Here is a 23744-nt window from a genome sequence, read left to right as displayed (position 1 = left end):
CCTCAGCCTCACCCACTCCAAGGAAAACAAACTTAGCTTTGCCATCTCTTCCTATGACTGAATTGCTCAATCCCAGTTAACATCCTGGTGACTATCATTGTACCCTCTCTAGTTCAACGATGGTCTTCCTATGGTATGGCAATCAGAACTGTACACAGTACTCCAGCAGTGGCCTGACCAATGATTGACCTCCAACTTCTTTAACCATCTAATTACATCTGATGCTTGTTCTAAAGTGCACATCTACACTCTTCATTGATTATAATAGTAGACTGAGGTATATGCTGGGCTATGGTTACATATTGTGATTGTGCAATGTTGGCTGCTGCACAGTTTTAAATCATTGGACCAATTCTGAATCTATCCCACTTAGTATGAATGTGGTGCCACTCAATGAAATATAATCTTCTGAATGAGGTTCATTTGATCAAGTCATATTAGTAAAAGAAACATTTATTACAAATAAATCTCAAATGTCTTTCTTTTCCAGACTTTATTATGAATTAAATTTCTATATACATTTAAGATTTTCTCCAACAAATATTAATGAACAAAATTAATTCATAATCTGCATCAGTAGTGTAGTATATACTGAGGAGATCAGATTTAAAGTTCAACCATTTACAAAGGGTTTTCATAAGAAACATGTTTCCTTTTTCTAAATCAATTCACATATAAAAGCTAGGTCTTTTGATTGACAATTCTGGGTGTTACATCTTCTTGAAGAGGAATATTACACATTCCATGAAGATAGAAAGCAGGGTTCTGCTGTTTTCCTGAAGAACCAGTGTATTTCAAGTTCATGAACACATGCTTGCCTCTAACAAAGCTTGAGATGGAGGCTTGTTATGCAAAATCTGTTCCAACTTTAAAATATTGCAGTTTAATGTCAGTGAAAAGCTGGCAGCAATCTGTATTGTGCAATGACAGACATGTACTGACCAATACTGCACCCCAAAATTAGAAAATGACAGATCTATGTCCAGAAAAACTGGACCCTAGTGTTATACAGTGACAGATCTGTGCTCACCAACACTGTAGCCTACTGTCACACATTGTCATACCTGTGGTTCCCAGTACTGTACCCTGGTATGAAACAATGACAAATCTCTACCCACTAGTAATGTAGCCATTTTAAACAATGACAGACCTGTGTTTACCATTACTGTATGTCATTGTTCTACACCTTTCAGTGTTGTACCCATGTTATACCATGAACCCCCATATTAAGTCTGTGTATATACTGTCAGATCAGCACTCATTATGTGACACCCCAGTATTAAAGTAACAAACTTTACCTTTCAGTGCTGTACTTGTATTTTACAGTGATAGATTTGTGCTCACCAATGCTTTATATAAGTGGCATTTAGCAACAGACCTGTCCACACTGGTACTGTATCCTAGTATTATACTGTAACAGACTTGCACTCACCTATACAGTACACCTGGTGGACATTGATCTAGATCTGGACTCAGGTACAGAATATTGGATCAGGTAGGATGTGATTCCCATGGTTTATGGTTCCTACTACTTATGGCGTCCCTTGGATGTGGGCCTGACATTTGCAGGGTGGATTTCCCTTCCTCTTGCCTGTAATCAAAGGACTCTCCCAATTCTGCCGGTCAACATATGTGATTGTACTTTAAAAGGAGTGAGGCTGTGCTACTGATTTGTGCAAATTGTGGAAAACCCCAAGGCAAAGGCAGCTAATATGGAGAGCCAGCAAGTGGACCCTTTCCACAATCAACATATTGTGCAGCACAGATTTAGGTGAATGGATATAAAGGAAATCCCCAAAGTCAGTTGAAAAAGCAAAGCAACATTTGAAAGTTTTAAAATAAATTGAAGCAAATCTATTTACAATTAAGGTAAAATACAAAGAAATTTCATTCATATGAGAAACAATTTATAAAATTACCCTCCCATGAAAAAAAACTAATGTTATTATTTGCAGTAGAAGAACTCCATTAATTTCCATTTTTATTAGCCGAGAAGATGTACAAGAAATTATCGTACAATTTAATCTACTAATTTTATTGGAAAGCCAAATATATTGACAATCCCAAGCAGGTTTCTAACATTAAAGATTATGAATGGAAGAATCCTTTTTTTTTAATGTTTTTCAGTCCTCTTTTCAGTGCTTATCCACAAATTAACCTTTCAGCTCGCACCCATTATTTTACTGTTCAATGTCACAATCTCACCAGTTTCCTAACTTCAGTGGTTATACCTAATCCCAAGCAATGGCCATTTAATCATTTTAATTGTATCAGACTGAATCTTTGCCGCATTAACTGATCTGTGTAGAGATACAACAAAACAGTCAGAATGGAGGAAGCGTAAATATTGACAATGAAGTGAAAATGGCAGAAGCAAAATGCTAATTTTATAAATGTTAGTTTCTAATAGCATAAATTGTTAATTTAGGCAATTATAAAAATAATATTCATCTAGGATAATCAAGTGAGACCCCAATCTGTTTCTGACTGGGAAAGTGATCAGAATAAAATCTGGTGCCAGTTTTTCGATGAGTGGGTCAATTGAATTGTGTCAAAGAGAAGTTTCCTGAACTTTTCCCCAAATTGGTCTAGGTTTTTAATTTGGTTTTTCACATCTTCCTTGGGGGGGGGGGGGGTGAGGGTCTCACAGATTTGGTTAAGGCACACTGGAGACTGCAGATGCTGGAATATAAAGCCAAAAATAATCTGCTGGAGGAACTCCATGGGTAAAAACTTAATCAGAGCTTGAGCTAAGGCTTGAGGTATTGACCATTCTTTTCCTCCCTCTGATGTTGCCTGACTCACTGAGTTCCTGAGTACAGAGGAAACAATGTTAATTCTCTGTGTTCAGTAACTCGGGCAGAAGGCTAACTTAAACACCAATTTGTTCACCAATTGGAAATCGGGAATCATTCTTCAAGATTTAAGACGATAAGACATAGAAGCAGAAATAGACTATTCAGCTCATCGAGTCTGGCTTGCCATTTAATCATGAGCTGATCCGTTTTCCCACTCAGCCCCACTTCCCGGCCTTCTCATAATATTTGATGCACTGGGCAATCAAGAGCCTATCAATTTCTGCCTTAAGTACACCTTTCAGCTTGTCCTGCTGGGCATCCTTTCCCAACTGAGAGGGAGATTTTTTTCATGTGTATGTAACTGGAACTTCTTCAAACTCTGTGTGGGAATGGTGGTTTATTTTACCTGCCTTTAGAGTCAACGTGAAGAAAAGTCAGGGTGAGGAGTGCTCATGCTCTTCTTGGCCCCTAAAAATAAGAAGGTAACTAGAGAATGATGCAACACAGAATTAAATGAGTCATAATCTTAAACAGCACAAAAAAAGCTCTTTAACCCAATATTCTTGCTGACCAAGGTGCCTTCATAAGCTAATTCTATTTGCCTACATTCGGCCCATATCCCTTTCAACCCTTCCTATTCATGTATCTGTCCAAATTAATTTTAGATATGTACAGAAATAAGCATGCTGAACAGCAGAAACAATCTGCTGTAGGGAAAGCAATCTCCATACCACACAATGATCAAAGTTGCAGTCCTGCAACATCCAGTCTTGAATGCTGATAGGACGACAGGGATCCATGAACATTCATGTCCCTACTAGTCACAATTGCAGAAGCAAGTCTGATCGTTCCCACATAATGTGAGGCTTTGGGGTAGATTGCAAGCAGAACTGCAGTAAGATCGAACAACATCCCAACTGTTGTGATACTTCTCTTGCCAAGCTATGCAAGTGTAATGATATCACTGACATCTAGACAGCCTCAATTTGCCCAAACAATATTCCTCTTAGAGAATTTTACCACTAGTGGTGAGTAATATTCAAACACCTTAGCCTTAACAAATCCTTTACCAACACCGTGCTGCTGGATATGAGAACCATGAGGACTTATCAGGCATTCAATAACACAAAAACGAAAGAAAATTCTTCTTTTGAAAGAGTTGCAGGGAGGGAACTGGGAGTCACTACGGATCAGAAATTTAACTGAGCCAGCCAAACAAATACAGTGGCAACAGCAGAAAGTCCAAGTCTGATATTTTGTGGTATCTCTTCACTGTGATGGTCAAAGCCTATTCACTGTCTGCAAGACAGAAATCAGAAATGGGATGGAGTACTCGCCAATTGTCTCAATGAGTGCTAATCTAACCCTTGAGTAGGTCAATACCATCAGGACAAAAAAGTAGCTTTGCTGGTACCCTATCCAATGCCCTAGTTGCTAACTCCCTCCACCATCAACACACCATAGCTGCAAGGTGCACCTTCAATATATTGCAATACAAAATTTCTTTACTAATAATACCCAAATTTCCAATCTTGCCCATCTGGAAAGATTTTTGAACCAGAGATGTGAGAAGAGTGCAACTCCAAGGAACAGGCCATCCCTGCACATATTGACCTGTGATTATTGTTACTTGGTCTAAATACTGGTGTTTTCTCTCCAAGAGGATTGTGCGAGAATATAAATTGCACAAGCCACCAAAGTTCAAGATGTGATGCTTATGTTTAAAAATATCAAGAGTAGTTTGGAATTATATTAGTTATTTGATGAGTTTTTTTTCCTCCAATTTTAGTGCTTAGTTGTGACCCACTCAGGAGATAAATTATTTGCATTATGCCTGGCTTCACTGGTGGTAGTGGCATTAGTGATCGAACTAAATTCCACACCTCCCAAACTGGATTGATTCTTTTTTTTCAGGAATTTTCAGTGCTCAGAATAGAATGATGTTGCAACCTATTAACAGCTGAAAGGAAACACATGCAGTTAAATGTATGGAAACTTAAAATATAAATAGAAGGAATAATTTTAGATTAGATAGTAAGATTTCTTCTTATAGTTTGCGCTAACAATTAAGCAGTCTGCAATTTCTCATTTGGAGGGGGGGGGTTGGTGATGGGACACAAGGTGCAGAAAGCAATATAGGAAGCCTTCTCGTTCTGAATGCCCCTCATAAACATCAAGCACTCTAGATTAGATTATAGTGCAGTTCAATGTAGAATAAGGTTTATTTTTATAAACATCTGAGTATATTTTCCACTCTTTGTGCTTTTGCAACAAAACCTTGTGTATTGAGAGCATCTACTGGAAAATGGAGTGCTTAAAATCTTGCAGTAATTTAAGTTTACAGAGGAAAATATATTTCAAATGTAAGGCATAGTGTTCATACTAAAAAGACAAGCAAATTGGTTTTCTGGTGTTCAAAGAGGAAATAGATGATCATGAATGATGCTTTCTAAAAAAAATCCCAGGTTTGATAAAGTTTATATTGAGTGAGATAAGAAACTATATAAACAATCCAGTTTGCTCCTGGGCTTGTAGAATAAGACAAGTCAGAGTATTTCAATCTGATTACTGTCCAGTATCCAAGCTTCAGAACTACGCCTATGTGGATGCAGGGTGAGGCCATGTGAAGATCCCACCAGCAATCATTTCCCATGCTCAATTATAAGAAATAGAAGTGGGGGAAAAGAACAAGAGGCTGCAGGTATTTATTAAATGTAATTTCCAGAGAAATGGGAAAAAAATTTAAGAAACTGAAAATCACAACGTGAAAGTATTAATCAGAGTTCATCGTCACCAGTTTTATCAAATGGCAAGGAATACATTATGTTCTTATTTTTCTTTTGAGCAGCACATCCAACCTGCAAGAAAAGTAAACCTGCAAATATGGAAAAGAATATGGCGAATGGAGTCACCATGAAAGACCAACCAAACTGAATTTTAACCACCGGTTGTAGACATAACTTGTTTGGTTCTATGATCTGATCCATCACCGCTACAAGGGCTTGAATCCAATAGGTGTACATGACAATGGAAAATGTGGACAAAATACCTGTAAAATAAAGGATATGTTATCAGTACTGTAAAAGGTATATCTGCTTAATTTCTCTATCAAGATTTATAAGAGCTCCAAGTGAAAGCTAATAATATAGATCAAGAAGATTATATTTACAAGAAGACCACAAGCTCGCCTATCAAAATTTTTGATTGCAAGCTCACTCACTTCTCAATTTTTTTTTCTGTTGTCCCTGAGATTAAATTATTTTCTTGTTTTATATTCTGAAGGGAATCATCCATAAGCCCACATGTCTACATGACAAAATGTTACTTCAATTGCTCTACTCATTATGCACCATTGACTCTGTGGCCAGGCACAATTTCAATGCCATCTACAAGTTTGCCAATGACAGCACAGTTGTCGGCAGAATCACAAACGCCAATGAGGAAGTGTACAGGAGGGAGACAGATCATCTCGTTGAATGGTGCAATGACAACAACCTCATGCCCAACGCTAGCAAAACCAAAGAGATGAATGGGGACTTCAGGAGGAAGTCAGGGGAACACGACCCAGGGCTCAATAGTGGAGAAGGTCAAGAACTTCAAAATTCTGGGTATCATTATCTCCGAGGATCTGTACTGGAGCCTCCACTTTGATGCAATCACAAAGAAGGCTCACCAGCACCTATACTTTGTGAGGTATCTGAGGAGATTTGGTATGTTACTGAGGACTCTCATAAACTACTACAGCTGTACCGTGGAGAGCTTTTTGGCTGGTTGCATCATCGCCTAATATAGAGGCGTCAACTCTCAGGACAAGAATAAACTCCAAAGGGTTGTTAACTTGGCCTGTGACATCACAGGCACCAGACTTCCCTCCATCAAGGACATCTACATGAGGCGAAGACTTTAAAAAAGCAGCTTCTATCCCCAAAGACCCCCACAACCCAGGCCATGCCCTCTTCACTCTGCTACCATCAGGAAAAAGGTACAGGAACCTAAAGATGAGCACTCAGTGGCACAAGGACAGCTTCTTCCCCCACTGCCATCAGATTCCTGAATAATCAATGAACCAAAAATATTGCCTTACTTTTCATGAACTATTATTTTAACTTTTTTATAGTAATGTCGTAAGGTGGTTATAATATCAACATTTGCACTGTGACACGCTGCCACAAAAACATCAAATTTCATGACTTGTTCATGACAATAAATTCTGATTCTAGATACTATTCAATTATATAGTTGTATGGTTGTACATTTGTAATTTTTTTAAAAATTGATTTATTCTAAAGAGACAAAATAGAGGTGGGTTTTGTTCAAATATGTACATTTTTGTTTATCTTTCTCCCACTGCAGTTCTCACAGCAGTTTTAACCAACAGGTTCATCAGGGTCTCACTAAAAGAACCTGTAACTATTCTATTTGCTTTTGGTGGGCATATTTGAATGGCCAGAGTAGTGTCCTTGCAAACACTATGGCAGGTGTTTGATCTTTGAAAACTGCCCTCCATTCTCAATCAGCATATTACCATGTAAAATAGTCTCAGCAATATGGTAAATGAATGGGAAAATAGACACCATGACATTTGTATGTTTTTGGATATATGACAACAGGAACCAAAGCCCAGATGACATCAGATATGAGTAAGGGGAGGGGGCTAGATGGTGAACACCAAGGAACGTAAGACAGCAAGACATAGGAGCAGAATTAGGTCATTCTGAATCTGCTGTGCCATTTGAATCGTGTATTTTTTCCTCTCAACTCCATTCTCATGCCTTCAACCCATAACATTTGACATCCTTACTAATCAAGAACCTGTCAACCTCTGCTTTAAATGTAACCAATGTCTTGGCATGCCGGGCTTACTTAGATAAGGGGTCATGTACAAGAAGTACATGTGGTACTGTAATTTTTTTGAGGAAACCACGAACAGGCTATACAAAGGAGATGTCGAGGATGTTGTATATTTGGACTTTCAAAAGGCCTTTAACAAGGTCCCACACACGAGGCTGATTAACAAGATAAGAAATCATGGAATTACAGGAAAGAAACCAGCATTGGTAGAGCATTGGCTGATCAGCAGGAATCAGCGAGGGTGAATAAAGGGATCCTATTCTGTTTGGCTACCAGTGGTGTTCCACAGGAATCAATGTCAGGGCCACTTATTTCTACATTGAATGTTAATGGTATGTTCAGAGAAAATTCACAAGAATGATTCCTGGAATGAAGAGATTAGCATATGAGGAATATCTAATGGCACTTGGACTGTACTCCTTGAATTTCAGAAGAATGACAGGGATTTCATAGAAGCAATTTTGCAAGGCTTGAACACAGTAGATGTGATGAAGTTGTTTCCCATGGTAAGGGAATCTAGGCCAAGAGTCTTCTTCAGGATTGAAAGACAATCATTTAAAACTGAGATGCAGAGGAATTTCTTCAGTCAGAGAGTAACGAACGTCTGGAATTTGCTACCGTGGAAGCCAAGTAATTGGGTATATTTAAGGTAGAGATTGATAGGTATCTGAATTGTCAGAATATCAAATGTTATGTGGAGAGGACAGGGGAGTGGGGCTGAGTGGGAGAATGGATCAGCTTATGATGAAATGGCAGAGCAGACTCAAAGAGCCAAATAACCTCCTTCTGCCTCGACATCTTATGGTCTAAGTTGAAGACTTTTAATGGCCCAACTGTAGATCATATAACAATACCTATGCAAGTCCGGTCCCTCCACCTGCATGTTCTCACTTTGAATGTGCAAATAAATTTGGCATCTTTAATATTAAAATATGTTTGTATGTTGTTTTCTATAGCTGGATATGCATTTTGATCCCCAAATATGCATGGATAATCCAGGTCATGTTTGCAGAAGTCATTGAATCATACAGCATTGGAAGAGGGCCTTCAGTCCAACTTGTCCAGGCCAACAAAACTGGCATTTTGGCCTAGTCCCATTTCCTTGCATTTAGCCCATATCTCTCTCTTAAACCTTCCTATCCATAAATCTGTCCAAATGTTGCCTGCTTCTAGATTCCTCTGGCAGTTCACTCGGGATGTGAACCACCCTCTGAGTTGAAACATTGACCCTCAGGTCCCTCTCAAATCTCTCCCCTCTCACCTTAAGTTTATGCTTTCTAGTTTTAGAATCATCTACCCTCAGAAAAAGATGGTGATGATTCATTTTATCACACCCTTTTTTATTTCATAAGCCTCTATACGATCCCACATTTTCCTCCTCTGCTCTAGAAAATAAAGACCCAGTCTACCTAGCCTTTCCTTATAACTCAACTGCTCCATTCCTGGCAACATTCTGGAGAATTTATTGATGACCTTCCTATAACGTTGACCTGAACTGCACACAGTACTCAAAGTGTAGTCTTATCACTGCTTAGTAATGCAGAATCATATTGTTCCAACTTTTATACTCCATACCCTGCCCAATAAATGCCTTCTTCATCACCTTGTCCACCTTAGTTACCACTCTCAGGAACCTATGCACCTGTACCCCTAGGCCTCTTGTTCTATAACACTTTCCAAGGCCCTAACATTCATGGTGTAATTCCTACCTAGTTTGACTTGCCAAAGTGCCGCACCTCATCTTGATGAGTTAAGTTCTATTTGTCACTCCTTGATCCACCTGACAAACTGATTTAGATACTGTTGTAAGCTTGGATATTTTTCCTCACTCTCCACTACTCTACCAATTTTGGTATCATCTGCACATTTATTTATCATGTTAACTATATTGCCATCCAGATCATTAATATAGCTAACAAACAAATGTGGACCCAATTCTGAATGCTGAAGGTCACAGACTTCAAATTGGAAAAAGATCTCTACACTATTACCTTCTGTCTGCTTCTATAAGCTAATCTCAAATCCAATGGGCCAGCTCCCAAATGACACACCTGCCATATGTATCTAATCACACAATGTCCATTGCCCTGCCTTTATCAATCTTCTTCATCACCATTTCTAAAGCCTCCATTAGGTTGATATAACATAATTGCCCATGCTGAACCCATGCTAAATATCTCCAGTCAATCCCTGTCATCCAAATACTGGTTGATCCTGTCTCTCAGAATCCCCTTCAGCAATTTTCTGATGACTGACATCAAGCTCATGGGCCTATAGTTCCTTGGCTTATCCTTGTTATGCTGCTCAAACAAAGGTCCAACATTAGCCACCCAATAATCTTTGAACACTTCACTCAACACAGTGTGGAGGAACAGAGGAACCTTGGGGTTCAAATCCAAACATCTCTCAAGGTTGCCATGCAGTTGATAGGAATGTTAAGAAGGTCTAGGGATGTTGGGCTTCATTAATAGGGGGATTGAGTTCAAGAGTCAAGAGGTCATGTTGCAACTGTACAAATCTCTGCTGAGACCAAACTTGCAATATTATGTTCAGTTTTGGACACATCATTGCATTAAAGATGTAGAAGCTATGGAAAGAGTGCAGGGAGGATTTACCAGGATGCTGCCTGGATTGGAAAATAAATCTTTATGAGGCAAGGTTAGCAGAAATGGGATTTTTCTTTTTGAAGTGAAGAAGGATGAGAGGAGTCTTAACTGAGGTCTACAAGATTCTGAGAGGCATAGATAGGGTGGACAGAGAGTGCCTTTTCCCCAGGGCAGGAATAATGAACACCAGAAGACATCTGTACAAAGTGAAGGGAGGAATGTTTAGGGGAGACATCAAGGGTATGTTTTTGACACAGAGAGTTGTGGGTGTCTGGAATACTTGTCAGTGGCGGCTGAAATATTGTGGGCATTTAAGAGACTCTTATGCAGGCACATGGATGAAAGAAAAATAGAGGGTTATGAGGTAGGATGGGTTTAGTTTTCTTTTTGGTGTGTATATATTGGTTGGCATAACATGAAGGGACAGAGGGCTTGCATTGTGCTGTCATGTTCTTGTTCTATAACACCAAAGATGATATAAGTACAGTGTTAAGTTGCAAAACGTGCATGACCAGTGACATTTAGTGAATGGGTTTTGGATAAAATTCATTCATACAGCCATTTTTTGAAAAAGTATTTTGCACCAACAGAATCTGAAAAGCTGCTTTCTCTGTATGCTGTTGGACCTATAACTGTGCTGGATTTTCCTGCTGTGTTCATGTCTTCTACTAACTTAAGCCTGGCTTTTGAGAACCAGAGAATAAATTACTTTGAATATTTACATTAAAATGAAAAAAAAACACCAAATTAAATGTTCTTCCTATTTCCAAAGCAATGTGCCATTTTACACACAAAAGGTTCCATTTCTTTTTCTACATTTAGTATTCAATGCACAAAACTCAATGTTTATTTACCAGCCAAAAGGAAAAATCCTCCTCCCAGTATGTACATAGAGTCATGCCCTTGGAAAGTTTCATAAACAATAAGTCCAAACCCAATTCCAATGGTTAGTACAGACAACACGATCAGCACACTCCAGGCATGTCGGTAACCTATAAAGTACAATTAACAGCATGAGAAAGATGCCGATTGGATCAGAAGTTGTAAGTTATCAGTTATATGTATTTACCAAACAATTGAAATAAGTTCCTGGTAGAGTTTAAAGTATAATATCATAACTAATATAAATCAAATTTTGTTATGGAAAATGCTGCAAGCCCTGAACTTCAGGGGCAAGCATGAGAAGGGAACCACCTGATTCCTGCTTATCATCTTCCTCAGCTGGATAAATGCTATTTCCCCATGTCAATACTAAATGAAGGCCGCATGACATTCCCTAGATGGGTTGTTCAATGTCCAATTCAGTGATTCTAAACCTACTGGATCATTTCCCAAAATATATGGCCACCAAATTAAGTCTGCAACAAATAGTTAGAAAACTGAAGTAAGGAAAAATGTAATTAACCTTAATTTGAGGGATGGCACACTGTTTTATCTTGCAGAGCTGCAGCCTCACACCAATTCCAATGGTAGAAATTAACATTAAAATTAAAAAGTAACATTTCAGGACAGCAGATCGTTTTTCTTTCTGTCCCAGAAAAATTCATGGTTTGGGTAACGTAGTATGGAAGGTTCAAGAGCTTGATATCTGTTGGATTGAAACTGTTCTTGAACCTGGTTTAGTGAATAATTACGCTTAAAATTAATAAGATAAAATTATAATGCACGAAGCTGCTCACGGTACCTCTCGATTTCAGTAAATCTGGTACAGAATTAATTAGACAAAGCCACCACATGATGTATCTACATTATTGGTCATTACAGCATGAGATCAACTGGAAGTATGTTTAGATCTGGGCTTCATTAAGTCAGCTAAACGTGAAACCATTTTGCACCTTACTGAAGCTATATCTAGGTTACCTTATTCTTTGTTATTTGCATGTAAAATCTTTACTTTGTTTTATCTTTGAGAATGACATAAGAATTTTTTAAAGTTACAGATTATTTACTCATTTAATTGTTCCATTCCTGGTTCTCACAGCTGAGATTTCGAAAATGATTTATCTGTAATAAACCAATCATGGTCCATCTACTGATCAGCAATGATGCTGTTATTCGTATACATTTTCAGCATTCAATAAAAAAAACCTTAAAGTTTGGAGAGTGGAGGTGAGGAGAGGCGAGTAGGAGTGGCCAAGCAGCCTGGCTACGTTAGGCTAGGTCGTGCATTATAATTTTATCTTATTAATTTTAAGCGTAATTATTCACTAAACCAGGTTCAAGAACAGTTTCAATCCAACAGATATCAAGCTCTTGAACCTTCCATACTACGCTACCCAAACCATGAATTTTTCTGGGACAGAAAGAAAAACGGTCTGCTGTCCTGAAATGTTACTTTTTAATTTTAATGTTAATTTCTACCATTGGAATTGGTGTGAAGCTGCAGCTCTGCAAGATAAAACAGTGTGCCATCCCTCAAATTAAGGTTAATTACATTTTTCCTTACATCAGTTTTCTAACCATTTGTTGCAGACTTAATTTGGTGGCCATATATTTTGGGAAATGATCCAGTAGGTTTAGAATCACTGAATTGGACATTGAACAACCCATCCAGGGAATGTCATGTGGCCTTCCTTTAGTATTGACATGGGGAAACAGCATTTGACTTAGAAACTAAACTCCAAGCAAAAACCAAATTCACATTTTTGAGAGAAACAGACTGCTTATCTGATATTCTACAGCTATTGTCTTTCATAAGCAAAGGTTTCAATTTCACATGATCTAAATATTTATTGCATGCCTAACTGTAATGTTGTGTCATCTATGTAGTTATACAGAAGTCAACATTCATAACTGCAGTTTTGTTTTCATGTTCAGTGTAATATCCATTACTTACCAGTGGCAAACTCATAAGCAGAGGTATTTTTGTTCATTCTTGTTGGGAATGGGAGATGATAAGCTTCGATACAGATTTTTGAAAGTGTGTGCTCAACTAAAAAAGATAGAAGTTGAAAACCATTAACTGAAATTGAATACATACTTTGACAAGTGTAAAGTTTGAATAAGTTATTAATAATATTCAATCTATAAATCAAAGTTTCTTGTACCACTAATTCTGATGTCCTATCCCTAGAGTTTCAATGGATAAATGCGTTGCAAGGTGTGGTATCAGGGCTCAACCCCTGATATGAAGGAACTTTCCCAATAGCAATACAAGCAAATGAGGAGGAACAACAACTAGACATCAAGCCTGCCAAGTGAGTGTTGACTGCCAGTGGCCACTGAGGCCCACTGGAAATACAGGTGCCAAACAGCAGAGTCTGAACTGATAATTTCCCTGCAAGATCAATGTGATCTCATTATCCATGTTTACACGTGAGGAATGGATATTAACCAAGCTATAAATGGCTAGTATCTTTAATGGGATTATCACAGTCTGAGTTTTTACAGAAGTATAAAATTAGCAGGTGAATTCATTTGTTATCTCTTTCTATTACACCAATTCAGATCATCAAACTAGAATGCCACCAAAAATTAGTTCTCCACTTTTAAATCAAGTCTCAAGGTTCACTCAAACAACATATCATTTTGATGCCAAATCTGAACAATATCAGAATTAATCAATCAAAATAAAATTTCTCTTCGCCTTTCTACTTTTATTACTTATACCATTCAACAAAGCAAAATGATACATCCCTCAACTTTCCTTCACTCTAAGAGTCCTTACCATTTTGAAGAGTGCCAATCTTTAATTATTTGATTAAGTTAAACGGACTACCACAAAAAAAGGTGTTAAATGCTTCTTTCTCATTTGAAGTTTAATCAATATCATTTGCTTAGTATGGGGTTAGTCTCTCTCTCTCTCTCTCTCTCTCTCTCTCTCTCTCTCTCTCTCTTTCTTTCTCTGGTTTTTGTACCATCACCATTTAAGCCACCTCAAAACTGAGTTAAAACAATATTTACTATTCAACAGTATAAACATGTGGATCTCCATGTAAGAACCCACTTTTATTTGACATTCATCACCGAGAGGTTCCCACATGAATCCAAATGCTCACAACTGAATTTAAAAAAACATACATCGCAGCACAGGCCCTTCAGCCCACAATGTTGTGGTAACCCATATAAACTCCTCCACATCCATGAAGTCTAGTTCGGAGCCAGTAGGTTTATAAAAGGTGCCTGTGGATAATTTATCTCCCAAAATGGAAGCAGAAAAATTGAAAAAGAGGTGAGAGTTGCCTGTAATGGACCAAAGTAGATAAAGTTGACAGGCTTAACATAGGTGCAGGAGGCAGCACCAATGTACCTCCTATTTTGTTTTGTCTTTGATAGATAGCCCTGGTCTAAATGTTTGGAACCTAACTTTCCAAAAATCTGAGTAGGGAGCTTTTCAATAATTTTCATCTCTTCTCACCCTAACATCACTGATTGCTATCACCTCAAGTCTTTCCTCAGTGGAGGAAAACATGTGCCTCCTTGATTTCAATATAATTATTTGACCGATTCAGCATAAATTATTCCTCACCCTTGCAGTTACTGTGTAAATTTCCATTGACACTCTCCTTCTCTTCTTGTGTAGAACAAAGCTCCTATAATCCAGAATTCTCAGTCCTGGTTGTGCCAAATTGAGACATTTACTGGATTATTGGATATTACTCTGATTCATACTGATGCACATTTTTTAGATGTCACACAGTGGTATAACTTCCAGTAAACCCGGAATGTTTTGGAAGGAAACTGGGAAGGGGGACCACTAACATTAAAGCGAGCATTGTAAAGTGACCCCTTTCAAGTTTGAAAGAAGTATAGGAAATGGAGTGTTGAATAAATTTAAAGAGAGCATTGGAAATGTAGCCCAGTGAATTTGAAGAGAGCACAGAAAACGTAATACCAGAATGTTTAAAGGGAGAATGAGAAACTAGACCCCAGTTTATTTAAAGGGTGTATATGAAAGAAGACCCTGATGAGTTTAAGCTGAGTGCAGGAAATGGGGCCATTTCCGCAAAATGCAGGATCTTCAACTCATGATTCGCCATCCCATGTAAACTTCCTTCTAATCCTTTTCTACCTCACACCCATAACCCTCATTTTCTTCTTTCCTTCCCTACATTATTTTTCTTCTTTTAAAGGGAGCATGGGAATTAAGCCATGCACATAAAGGAAGCATGAGAAGAAAGGCCCCAGTAAGTTTAAAGGGAGGATAGGAAACAGATCCCCAGTGAGTTTAAAGAGAGTGGAAAACAAGGCACCAGTGAGTTTAAAGGGACCCCAGAAAAGTGAGTTTAAAGGGATCATGGGAAACAGCACCCAGTGAGTCAGATTTGCAATAATCAGGATCATGAAACAACAGAGTTCTATCAAACTGATGCATGGAAACATTCAGCAGACTTTGAATTTTCTCTGAGCGGCCTCTGTGATCAACTGAGTTTACCCCTTTCTTTGCCTGGCTTCTCAGGTGAATTATATGATCAGACCCCCACTGATCAGTTACTAGACCATTGCAGCTGCATGGAAAGGGCCTGATCAGCAAGCCTTATGGAGCGTGGCAGCACTTGGCATTTAATATATGGTATGGACGTGTTACAACTCTGTTCTTGCTGCTGCCATCAGGAAAGAGGAATAGGTGCCACAAGACTCGGACCACCGGGTTCAATAACAGCTGCTACCCCTCCACCTTCAGACTCCTCAACAACAAACTCAATCAGAGACTCATTTAAGGATTCTTACTTGTGCACGTTATTGATTTTTTTTTGCTCTTTCTGTATTGCACAGTCAGTTTTTACATTTGTTATCTGTTAACAGTTCTTTTGATTGTTTACATGTTTATACTGAGTATATTTTACTTTTTTCACTACCAATTAGTGGTAACTCTGCTGTGCCCACAGGATAAAGAATCTCAGGGTTGTATGTGATGTATGTATTCTAACAATAAATCTGAACTCTGAATCTGAATCTGAAGTCCTGCCTTCCTGCATGCTTATAGCCACCTCCCCTATCAACTCATTCCAAAGTCACTTGTGGAGTGTGACATTGATCTGTTGCAGCAACAAATGTGGAAGGGAGTTAATTAACATAATCAATGTTAATTAACATTAATCAAAATATTGGTTAATGTTTCAGGTCAAAGATCCTTTCCCAGAACCGGGACAGATAAAAGAAGCTACAGGGAATTGGGGAAGGGGATTATCTCTAGCCGCTTTCACACTTGCAAGTGAACCCAGGAATCAAACACCAATCGGCCTTTAAAGTGACAAGTGTGAAAGCAAAATCAGCTCAACGCCGGCATCAGGTGATGTCATCTCATGCTGAGGATTGACAGCCTTGACCCCTTGTACAATCACCGCGTCTGCAGATGGTGGTGTTACAATCAGGCAAGTGTGAAATGGGTAATTGCATTGTGGGATTGAAATGGCCCGAGTTTTTGCATGAGTGCAGGAAGAAAAGATTAAAATGAAGGTATAAACTTTGCCATGGGAAAGTAGCAGTGGGGGGGAGAGAGAGGGGGAGAGGAAATAAATAGCAATAGAGGAGAATTTTTAAACAGCGTGAGAAAGTTGGTAGCACGATAGCGCACAATTTATAAAGACCGTGGGGAAAAAAGCAATGGCAAACCTGACTTCCCAGAATGCCGTGCAGCAGAGAAACCCCTCTATGAATGCTCCATGCATGCAGTTGCGTATACTGCCCTTTCTCTGCCACATAGAATTCTGGGAGGGCATGCCTGCCATCACTTTTTTCCATGATATTTATAAATTGTACACGATAGTGCTACCAACTTTCCAATGCTGTATAAATTGAGCGCTATTGCGCTACAAACTTTCCCACCCTGTTTAAAAATTGTCTGCTATTGCTATTAATTGCTTGCAGTTTCCCACAGTTCCTTATAAAGGGTTATATAGGTTGGCACAACAACAAGGACTCATACTGTGCTGTACATAAAGCTTAATTATGTTATAATTAGGCATGATTAATTTTGTTTAAATATAAGATCATAATACATTGATCAGAATTTAGGACAGGTCCACCATCACTTGATGCATCATGAGGTAGAATAGTCCTAACTCCGGGGATAGCTCCTTGAAAGTGTGAAAATATTCAGTGTCCCAGTTAGGAGTGGTCAAGTGTGGAAAGCCTAATCCCCATTCTTATCCCAGGACACCGAATGGCCAATTTAGTGGGATGCAAGCGTGAAAGGGGCTTTAAAAAGTAGAGAATAGACAAAGAACATGGACAATAAATGAAGAATTTGTGAAATGCAAAGTAGATATATGGAACAAGCTGCCTGAGGAAGTGGTGGAACCAAGGATCATTGTAATGCTCCAAAGGCACAGATAGATGACATTTAGAAAGATATAGGTCAATCGTAGGCAAATGGGAATAGCTTGGTTAGCATGGACAAATAGAGCAGAAGAGCTTGTTTCATGCTGTAAATCTCGTGAGGACATGCCCAATAGATGCAATTTTTGATCGTTCATCTCTTCCCTTCCCACATTCCAGGAACCTGATGATTCTCTGAACACTTTTTCCAATCCAGTATGCTGCATTGTGTTCACAATATGGTCTCCTCTATGTTGGAGAAACCAAAAGCAGATTGGGTCTCACTTTGTGAGATACCTGCATTCAGTGTGCGGTGGCAATCTCGAGCTTCTTCTTGCCTGCCACATTAATTCCCAACATCCACTCTCAATCCAGTCTACCCATCCCTGGCTACTGGCACCTCTTACAGTGAGGTGGATACTCCTTAAACTGCTGATTTTCTCTCACAGCTTGTTCTTTTTGTCCAAATTATGGCATCAGCTGTCTCTTGAGTACAATTCCCCAGGGTAATTTGGTCACATTCAAATCTATTGCTACATGGAACTGAGGAAAGTGTCTGATGAGAATGCAACAACAAATGCAGGAAGAGGCTTGCCTGGCTTGATCTTACCATGCAGATCACGCAAGCCAATTCAAATCAATACATTGAAACACTACTTTCTCAAATGAGCTAAAACTGAATTTTAATTCTGACCTCGACCCTGCAAATCACAGCCCATTCCTGGCCTTCCTCCATTCCCAATCCCCCTCAATCCAAAACTGGCTAAAGACCATATTTCATTCCAAGTGCTCAATAAGCTAACAGCCAGTTTAAACCAGGATCTCATGGAAGAAATAACATGATTCAAGGAGCCGACAAGCAGTGACCTCAGGGTAGAGGAATTTATGTCCCTTTCCTTCCTGTTGTTATTGATCTAAGGCATTTTAATAGAAGTCTTAAATGAAAAATATAAAATGTGAACATATTCATAGTTTTATTCCCACATGGCAACTTTTACAGCCAGATGATTATCAGTGTTCATATGATATAAAAAAGAGCAATGTCAAATTTCTTAGTTTTATTTATTAAATGTTAATTGAATGAATAAGATCAATTAACAACTGAGCCAGTTAAAAAGTAAATTGAGTAAAACAAAATTGCAAGGTTGGAATAGACAGGATATATAGAACCGATTCTTCACATGATTCTGCTGAGTGGACACATTTAATGGGGCTCAATGATCATGCCACATACAGAAATATGTAAAGAATATGTTACAGATAAATAGAATGAATTAACTATTCTGGAATCTCAAGAAATTAAAGGTCTTTTTATTTTAAACTGAGCTTCAGCATCTAATTTAAGATTTTCATAGATACTGGAGTAGTCCCCAAAGAGCGTAGAACAGCAAACTTAATTCAATTAATTACAAGAAGGATAACCCCGATAACAGCTGGCTAGTTAGCATAACAGCCTCTCCATAGTAGAAAAAAGACATAAAGGTAAGAAAAGAACATTATATTTGTTTTGCAATTTTCATTTCTTTTGGATGCTGAAAAGCACAGCTAATGAATTAATTTTAGATATAGATACCTGTAATGTAGACTAATATAAGAGCCACTGCTATCTATGAGCATTTAAATAGTTCTGGTGTAACTAATATGGAATTACATCATTCCAACAATGCAAAGTTAGCTACTAGTGGTATTGGGATGCAGCAAGGCAAAACTTGTTGCATTATTATCTGTTAGAATTCAGAAGTTTTAAGCTTTGTTTTCTCGATGGATGAGTATCGAAACCCAATGCAAGGTAAAAGGTTCAGGCCACTCACAAAACATATATGTTGTAAAACTGTCGTCAATATGTGGTACTTTCATTGCACAACTCCAGAAGAAACCCTCATAGTGAAAAGTCTTCGCAGATGCCTGAGGAGAAACAACTACAACTTCAAAAGACAAGAAAAATAAACATTATGCAACTGAAATCAAAATTTCCTGCAGTACTTTCCCACCCTTTATTTAGCATTTCACACCCCAAAAACTCAAATAAAAAGTGAGCATAAGTAAAAAGTCAAATAAAAAGTGAGCATAAGTAATATTTCTAACTTGACTGTTCAGCACCATGCATTGCAAAGGTGTAATTTGGAAATGGTTGAAAAGAGGGAAGTTATTGCACCCAATAATAAGAGAAATCTTTAGCATTTGCTCCAGCAGACTCACTTTTGCATTTGCTCTATCAGAGTGAGATTTGTTGCTGATTAGAAGTGAGCCACTGCCTAATGAGAATTGGATTATAACTAATCATACCCATGAGATATACTGTATTATTCTTCCTATTAGAGAAACATCTCTGAAATAATGCCCATGCCTGATTAAATAAAAAACACACGTCTGAATTGAACTTTACCCCTAAATTTGAAGGTGTCTGAATTTATTCACTAAGCTTCACCTCATGGCACTCAAAATTACTACTGCAGATCTTTCAATATTTGGCTTTGCACAAGCAATAACATACACATTTGGCTTGATTATTGAACTTTTCACTATCTTCCTGCATTTTCAGTTAATGCGGGTTTAACATCTTTAAAAATCAAATGCCACAGAAAGAAACCACAAAATTAAATCCAGCCAAACATAGTTTCTTGCGTTCACCATATTATTTAAGTGACATGAATGAAGGAGAAAGGGGGAGAGTGTTTTGGCCACAGCTCGAGTAAGATGTGCAGTTCTGGTCACAACCTGATGCATTGGAACGAGGGCAGAGAAGATTCATCAGGATGTGGCTGGGATACATCATGAATAGATTGGATTTGTTTTCCTTCGAGCACACGGAGCTGAAAGGGGACCTAATAAAGGTACATGCAATTATGAGGGCCTTAATGTGAAATGCAGTAGGATACCTTTACCCACAACAGAGATATCTAAAACTGGAAGGCACAGATTGAGGGTAAGAAGTATGTGGTTCAGCAAGGATATAAAGAACCTTTTCATCCAGAGGGTGGTTGGAATTTGCAATGCCTTGCCCAAGTGGTCTGGGGAGGTAAGCACTCTCACAACTTTGATCAGGTTATCCCTCATTCCCTGATGCTCTGGGGGAAAAAAATAGACACCTTTAGTTTGAGAAGAATTTTGACAGAAATTTGAATTGTGAACTCAGAAGGTGACAGACCATGTGCTGGAAAATGGGATTAGAATAGATAGATACGTGATAGCAGACAAGGTCCATCAAGGGGCCCTATTTCAATGTTTTATGAATCAATGACTCCATGACTTTAACATCTCATATCATTTTTTTCAGCTTCTGCTGAAATTACAGCAATCAGAGTGATTGCTGTAATATGAGAACATCTGGATCCAAGAAATCCAGTGAGCAGCAAAATGAAATTTCCTCCACATAAATTTTTCAGTTCTTCACAAAACCTCTCACTTAGCGGGAGCAGTGAGTTAAGAGTGACATGTCCTGAGCCTGAGCTCAATATTCAAATGACAAGAGAAAATAACTACACTCAGTTAAATTTCTATATTATAATTAGCTCATTCAAAACTGTACCATTCTTCTCCTGACTGTTGGAAGCTGTCTCTTCTATTACTCTTATGGTCACAGATCTGTTGGTTTTTGAATACAGACCCTTGAATGGTCCTAAACTAAATTCTTCTCTCCGTATTCAAATCCCACCATAGTGGTGACCATCCATTTCTATAGCATCCCAGCCCTCAGTAAACTCAGCATTCCTCCATCTTTGGCAGCTTGATCCTTCCACTGCCTGACTCCCAAGCCCTGAAAACCTTTGCATATCTCTGCTTCTTTCCTCCTTTAGGAGATCTGTAAAATACTTCTTTGCTCATCATTTTGCAGTTGCATACAACTTGCGTGGAGTCCTGCTCTGCCACACTTCAGGAAGGATGTGGTGGGTTTGAACAGGATGTAGAAGGATTTCACCAGGATGTTGCCTGGATGCAAGAGTGTAAGCTAAAAGGGGCGCTTGGACAGATTTGGATTTTTTATTTTCTGGAGTGTCAGAGAATGATTGATGACCTGATCAAAGAATGTAAAATGATGAGAGGGATAGATGGGGTAGATAATGTCTTATTTCCAGGGTGGGAAAGTCAAATACTTAACTCCATAGGTTCAAGTTATGAGGGGAAACATTTTAAGAAGGTCTATCTGCAAGACATGCTTTTGGTTTACACAGCACACAGAAGGAACTTCCAGGAGCAATAGTAGAGGAGACATTCAGGCAGACACATGTGCAAGCAGGGAATAGAGGAATACTAACCATATGCAAGAGAATGGAATTTCTATAGATTGGCATCATGGTTGGTGCAGATAGTTGGAGAGTTGGTGAAGGGCCTGTTCCTGTACTATCCTGTTCTAAGCTCCATGTTCTCTGCTATTATATCCTGATATGGCTAACTCTGTTGTACGGGTATATAGTCTTATAGTTGTTTGCCAAGTAAAGGCATTATTATAAATATAGAGTGTTTCTGCCATTTGTAAATATATCATCACAGATGAGCAGGGAGATTGCGAGATAACACAATTTGTGTTTAGATGTTTGCTCAATCTTTATTTTGAACGCAAGCAAGGAGTAAGTTCTACTTCACCATTTTAATTTCTTCCTAAGTTTGCTGGTAGTGTGAGGACTAGACCCCAGCCACATACCTCTCAGCCAAGATTTCAACAACTCAAACAACTTATAAGCCAAATTCATCCAAGCTTCAAATCATTAATAGACCAGAAATTAAGAGCCCAGACTAAAAAATTCCAAACATGGAAATGTTATCCCGCAACTAAGGTGGTAACTTGGAAAGATGTGGTTTAGTCTGAGATAGAGAGCATCCAGGAAAGCTTCAGATAAATTTCAAGCAATCTGTGGGCATCTGGAAAGTGCCATTGATCCCTTCAAATTTCAGGACCAACTTTTGTCATTTTTTTGATGATAAAAGAAGAATTGCATTCCTATAAAACTATTGTTCACATAATTTGGAAAGTGCATAATTTGGTCACAATGAACTTCATGATAAATATATCCATTTCAGTCATCTCCATTGGATTCATTTCAGTGCTTCCAGCTAGCAATGACCCTACGAGGCTTCACTTCTTCCAAAAACACACCTTTATGTTACAGGATATAACTTACGGCACAGAGTATTATTTAGCCTTCATTATTTCCAAAAAAAAATTAATTTAACTTTTTAAAATTTAATTTAGAGCTACAGCACAGTAGCAGGCCCTTCTGTCCCACAACCCCACGCCACCCAAATACACACATGTGATCAATTAACCTTCTTATCCCGAACATCTTTGGATTTCCTAATGTAATCACAGTTTTATATAAATAAACATACATTACAGATACGTTCTTACTTTGTTGTAGAAGTTGTCAATTTCAGGGAAATATTTAATTTTTTTCATTGTTTCAGCAATACTCCGTCGTTGGATGTTTCGTTCAAGTTGGTCTTCACGTCCACTTTCATTCCATGAATTATTTGGCAACATATTTATTTGATCTAATGTTTGAGTTGGTCTCAGCTTTATCCCAACTTGAGCTTCCTGTAAAGCATAAATAAAATTACTTGGGTTATATTCCATGGAGAAATAAACTTTACATAATTAATTTATGTAATTCAGAAAATCAATTCAAAGCACAATGAGTCTGCAGTTTGTTTACTTGTGATTTCATCATTATTAATCCACACTTTTGATGTGAAGGGTTACATCAACCCCTACACTGTAGGACTAATCCTACAGCAGTTGAAGGAATACTTAATTAGGACAGCTCAGTTTAGTGCAATGTTGTTACAGCACCAGTGACCCAGGTTCGAATTCGGCTCTGCCTGTAAGGAGTTTGTAAGTTCTATCTGTGTCTGCGTGGGTTTCCTCTGGGCAATCCAGTTTCCTCCTTTCCTACAAAACATATGAGGTTGTAGGTCGATTGGGTGTAACTGGGTATCATGGGATCGTGGACTAGAAGGGCCTGTTTCCTGCTGTATGTCTAAATTTAAATTTATCTGTTTAATTGCCAGTGCTTCAGATCATGCAAGTCAAGCTGTTGGGAAATTAACTACTGCTTTATATGAAGCCTCAATTTCACATTCACAAAAAGAATAAGGATTTATCCGACTGTTCCTCTTATAGACCAATCTCTCTTTTGAATGATAATGCTAAGATTTTGTCTAAAACATTATCCTTTATGCTTTTTATGATTTCTGAAGATCAAACCAGGTTTATTAAGGATTTTTACTCATC

At 38.3% G+C, this 23744-nt stretch overlaps 1 protein-coding gene and 1 long non-coding RNA gene across 4 annotated transcripts in view; one reads left to right on the top strand and one right to left on the bottom strand.

Annotated features, from left to right (window-relative positions):
- The window catches only part of LOC138739314 (uncharacterized), a 31931-nt gene extending 8222 nt beyond the window's left edge, over nucleotides 1-23709 (top strand). The window contains exons 3-5 of the long non-coding RNA XR_011342161.1: nucleotides 13329-13452; nucleotides 16319-16569; nucleotides 22919-23709. This is a non-coding gene — a long non-coding RNA (uncharacterized lncRNA). The remainder of the gene's footprint in view (nucleotides 1-13328; nucleotides 13453-16318; nucleotides 16570-22918) is intronic.
- Nucleotides 479-23744, bottom strand: part of LOC138739312 (transmembrane protein 182-like) — a 60499-nt gene continuing 37233 nt past the window's right edge. For all 3 annotated transcript variants that reach the window (XM_069891103.1, XM_069891104.1, XM_069891105.1), the window contains 5 exons: nucleotides 22863-23048; nucleotides 19327-19420; nucleotides 13092-13187; nucleotides 11110-11247; nucleotides 479-5847 (listed from right to left, as the gene is read on the bottom strand). In XM_069891103.1, coding sequence (XP_069747204.1) covers nucleotides 5576-5847; nucleotides 11110-11247; nucleotides 13092-13187; nucleotides 19327-19420; nucleotides 22863-23048 — 786 coding nt within the window. In that variant the 3' untranslated portion in view covers nucleotides 479-5575. The remainder of the gene's footprint in view (nucleotides 5848-11109; nucleotides 11248-13091; nucleotides 13188-19326; nucleotides 19421-22862; nucleotides 23049-23744) is intronic.

This window comes from Narcine bancroftii, chromosome 7 (genome assembly GCF_036971445.1).
Source record: "Narcine bancroftii isolate sNarBan1 chromosome 7, sNarBan1.hap1, whole genome shotgun sequence".
In the NCBI taxonomy this organism is placed as follows: domain Eukaryota; kingdom Metazoa; phylum Chordata; class Chondrichthyes; order Torpediniformes; family Narcinidae; genus Narcine; species Narcine bancroftii.
Note: the sequence above shows the minus strand (reverse complement) of the source record. Positions and strands in the feature narration are given on the sequence as shown.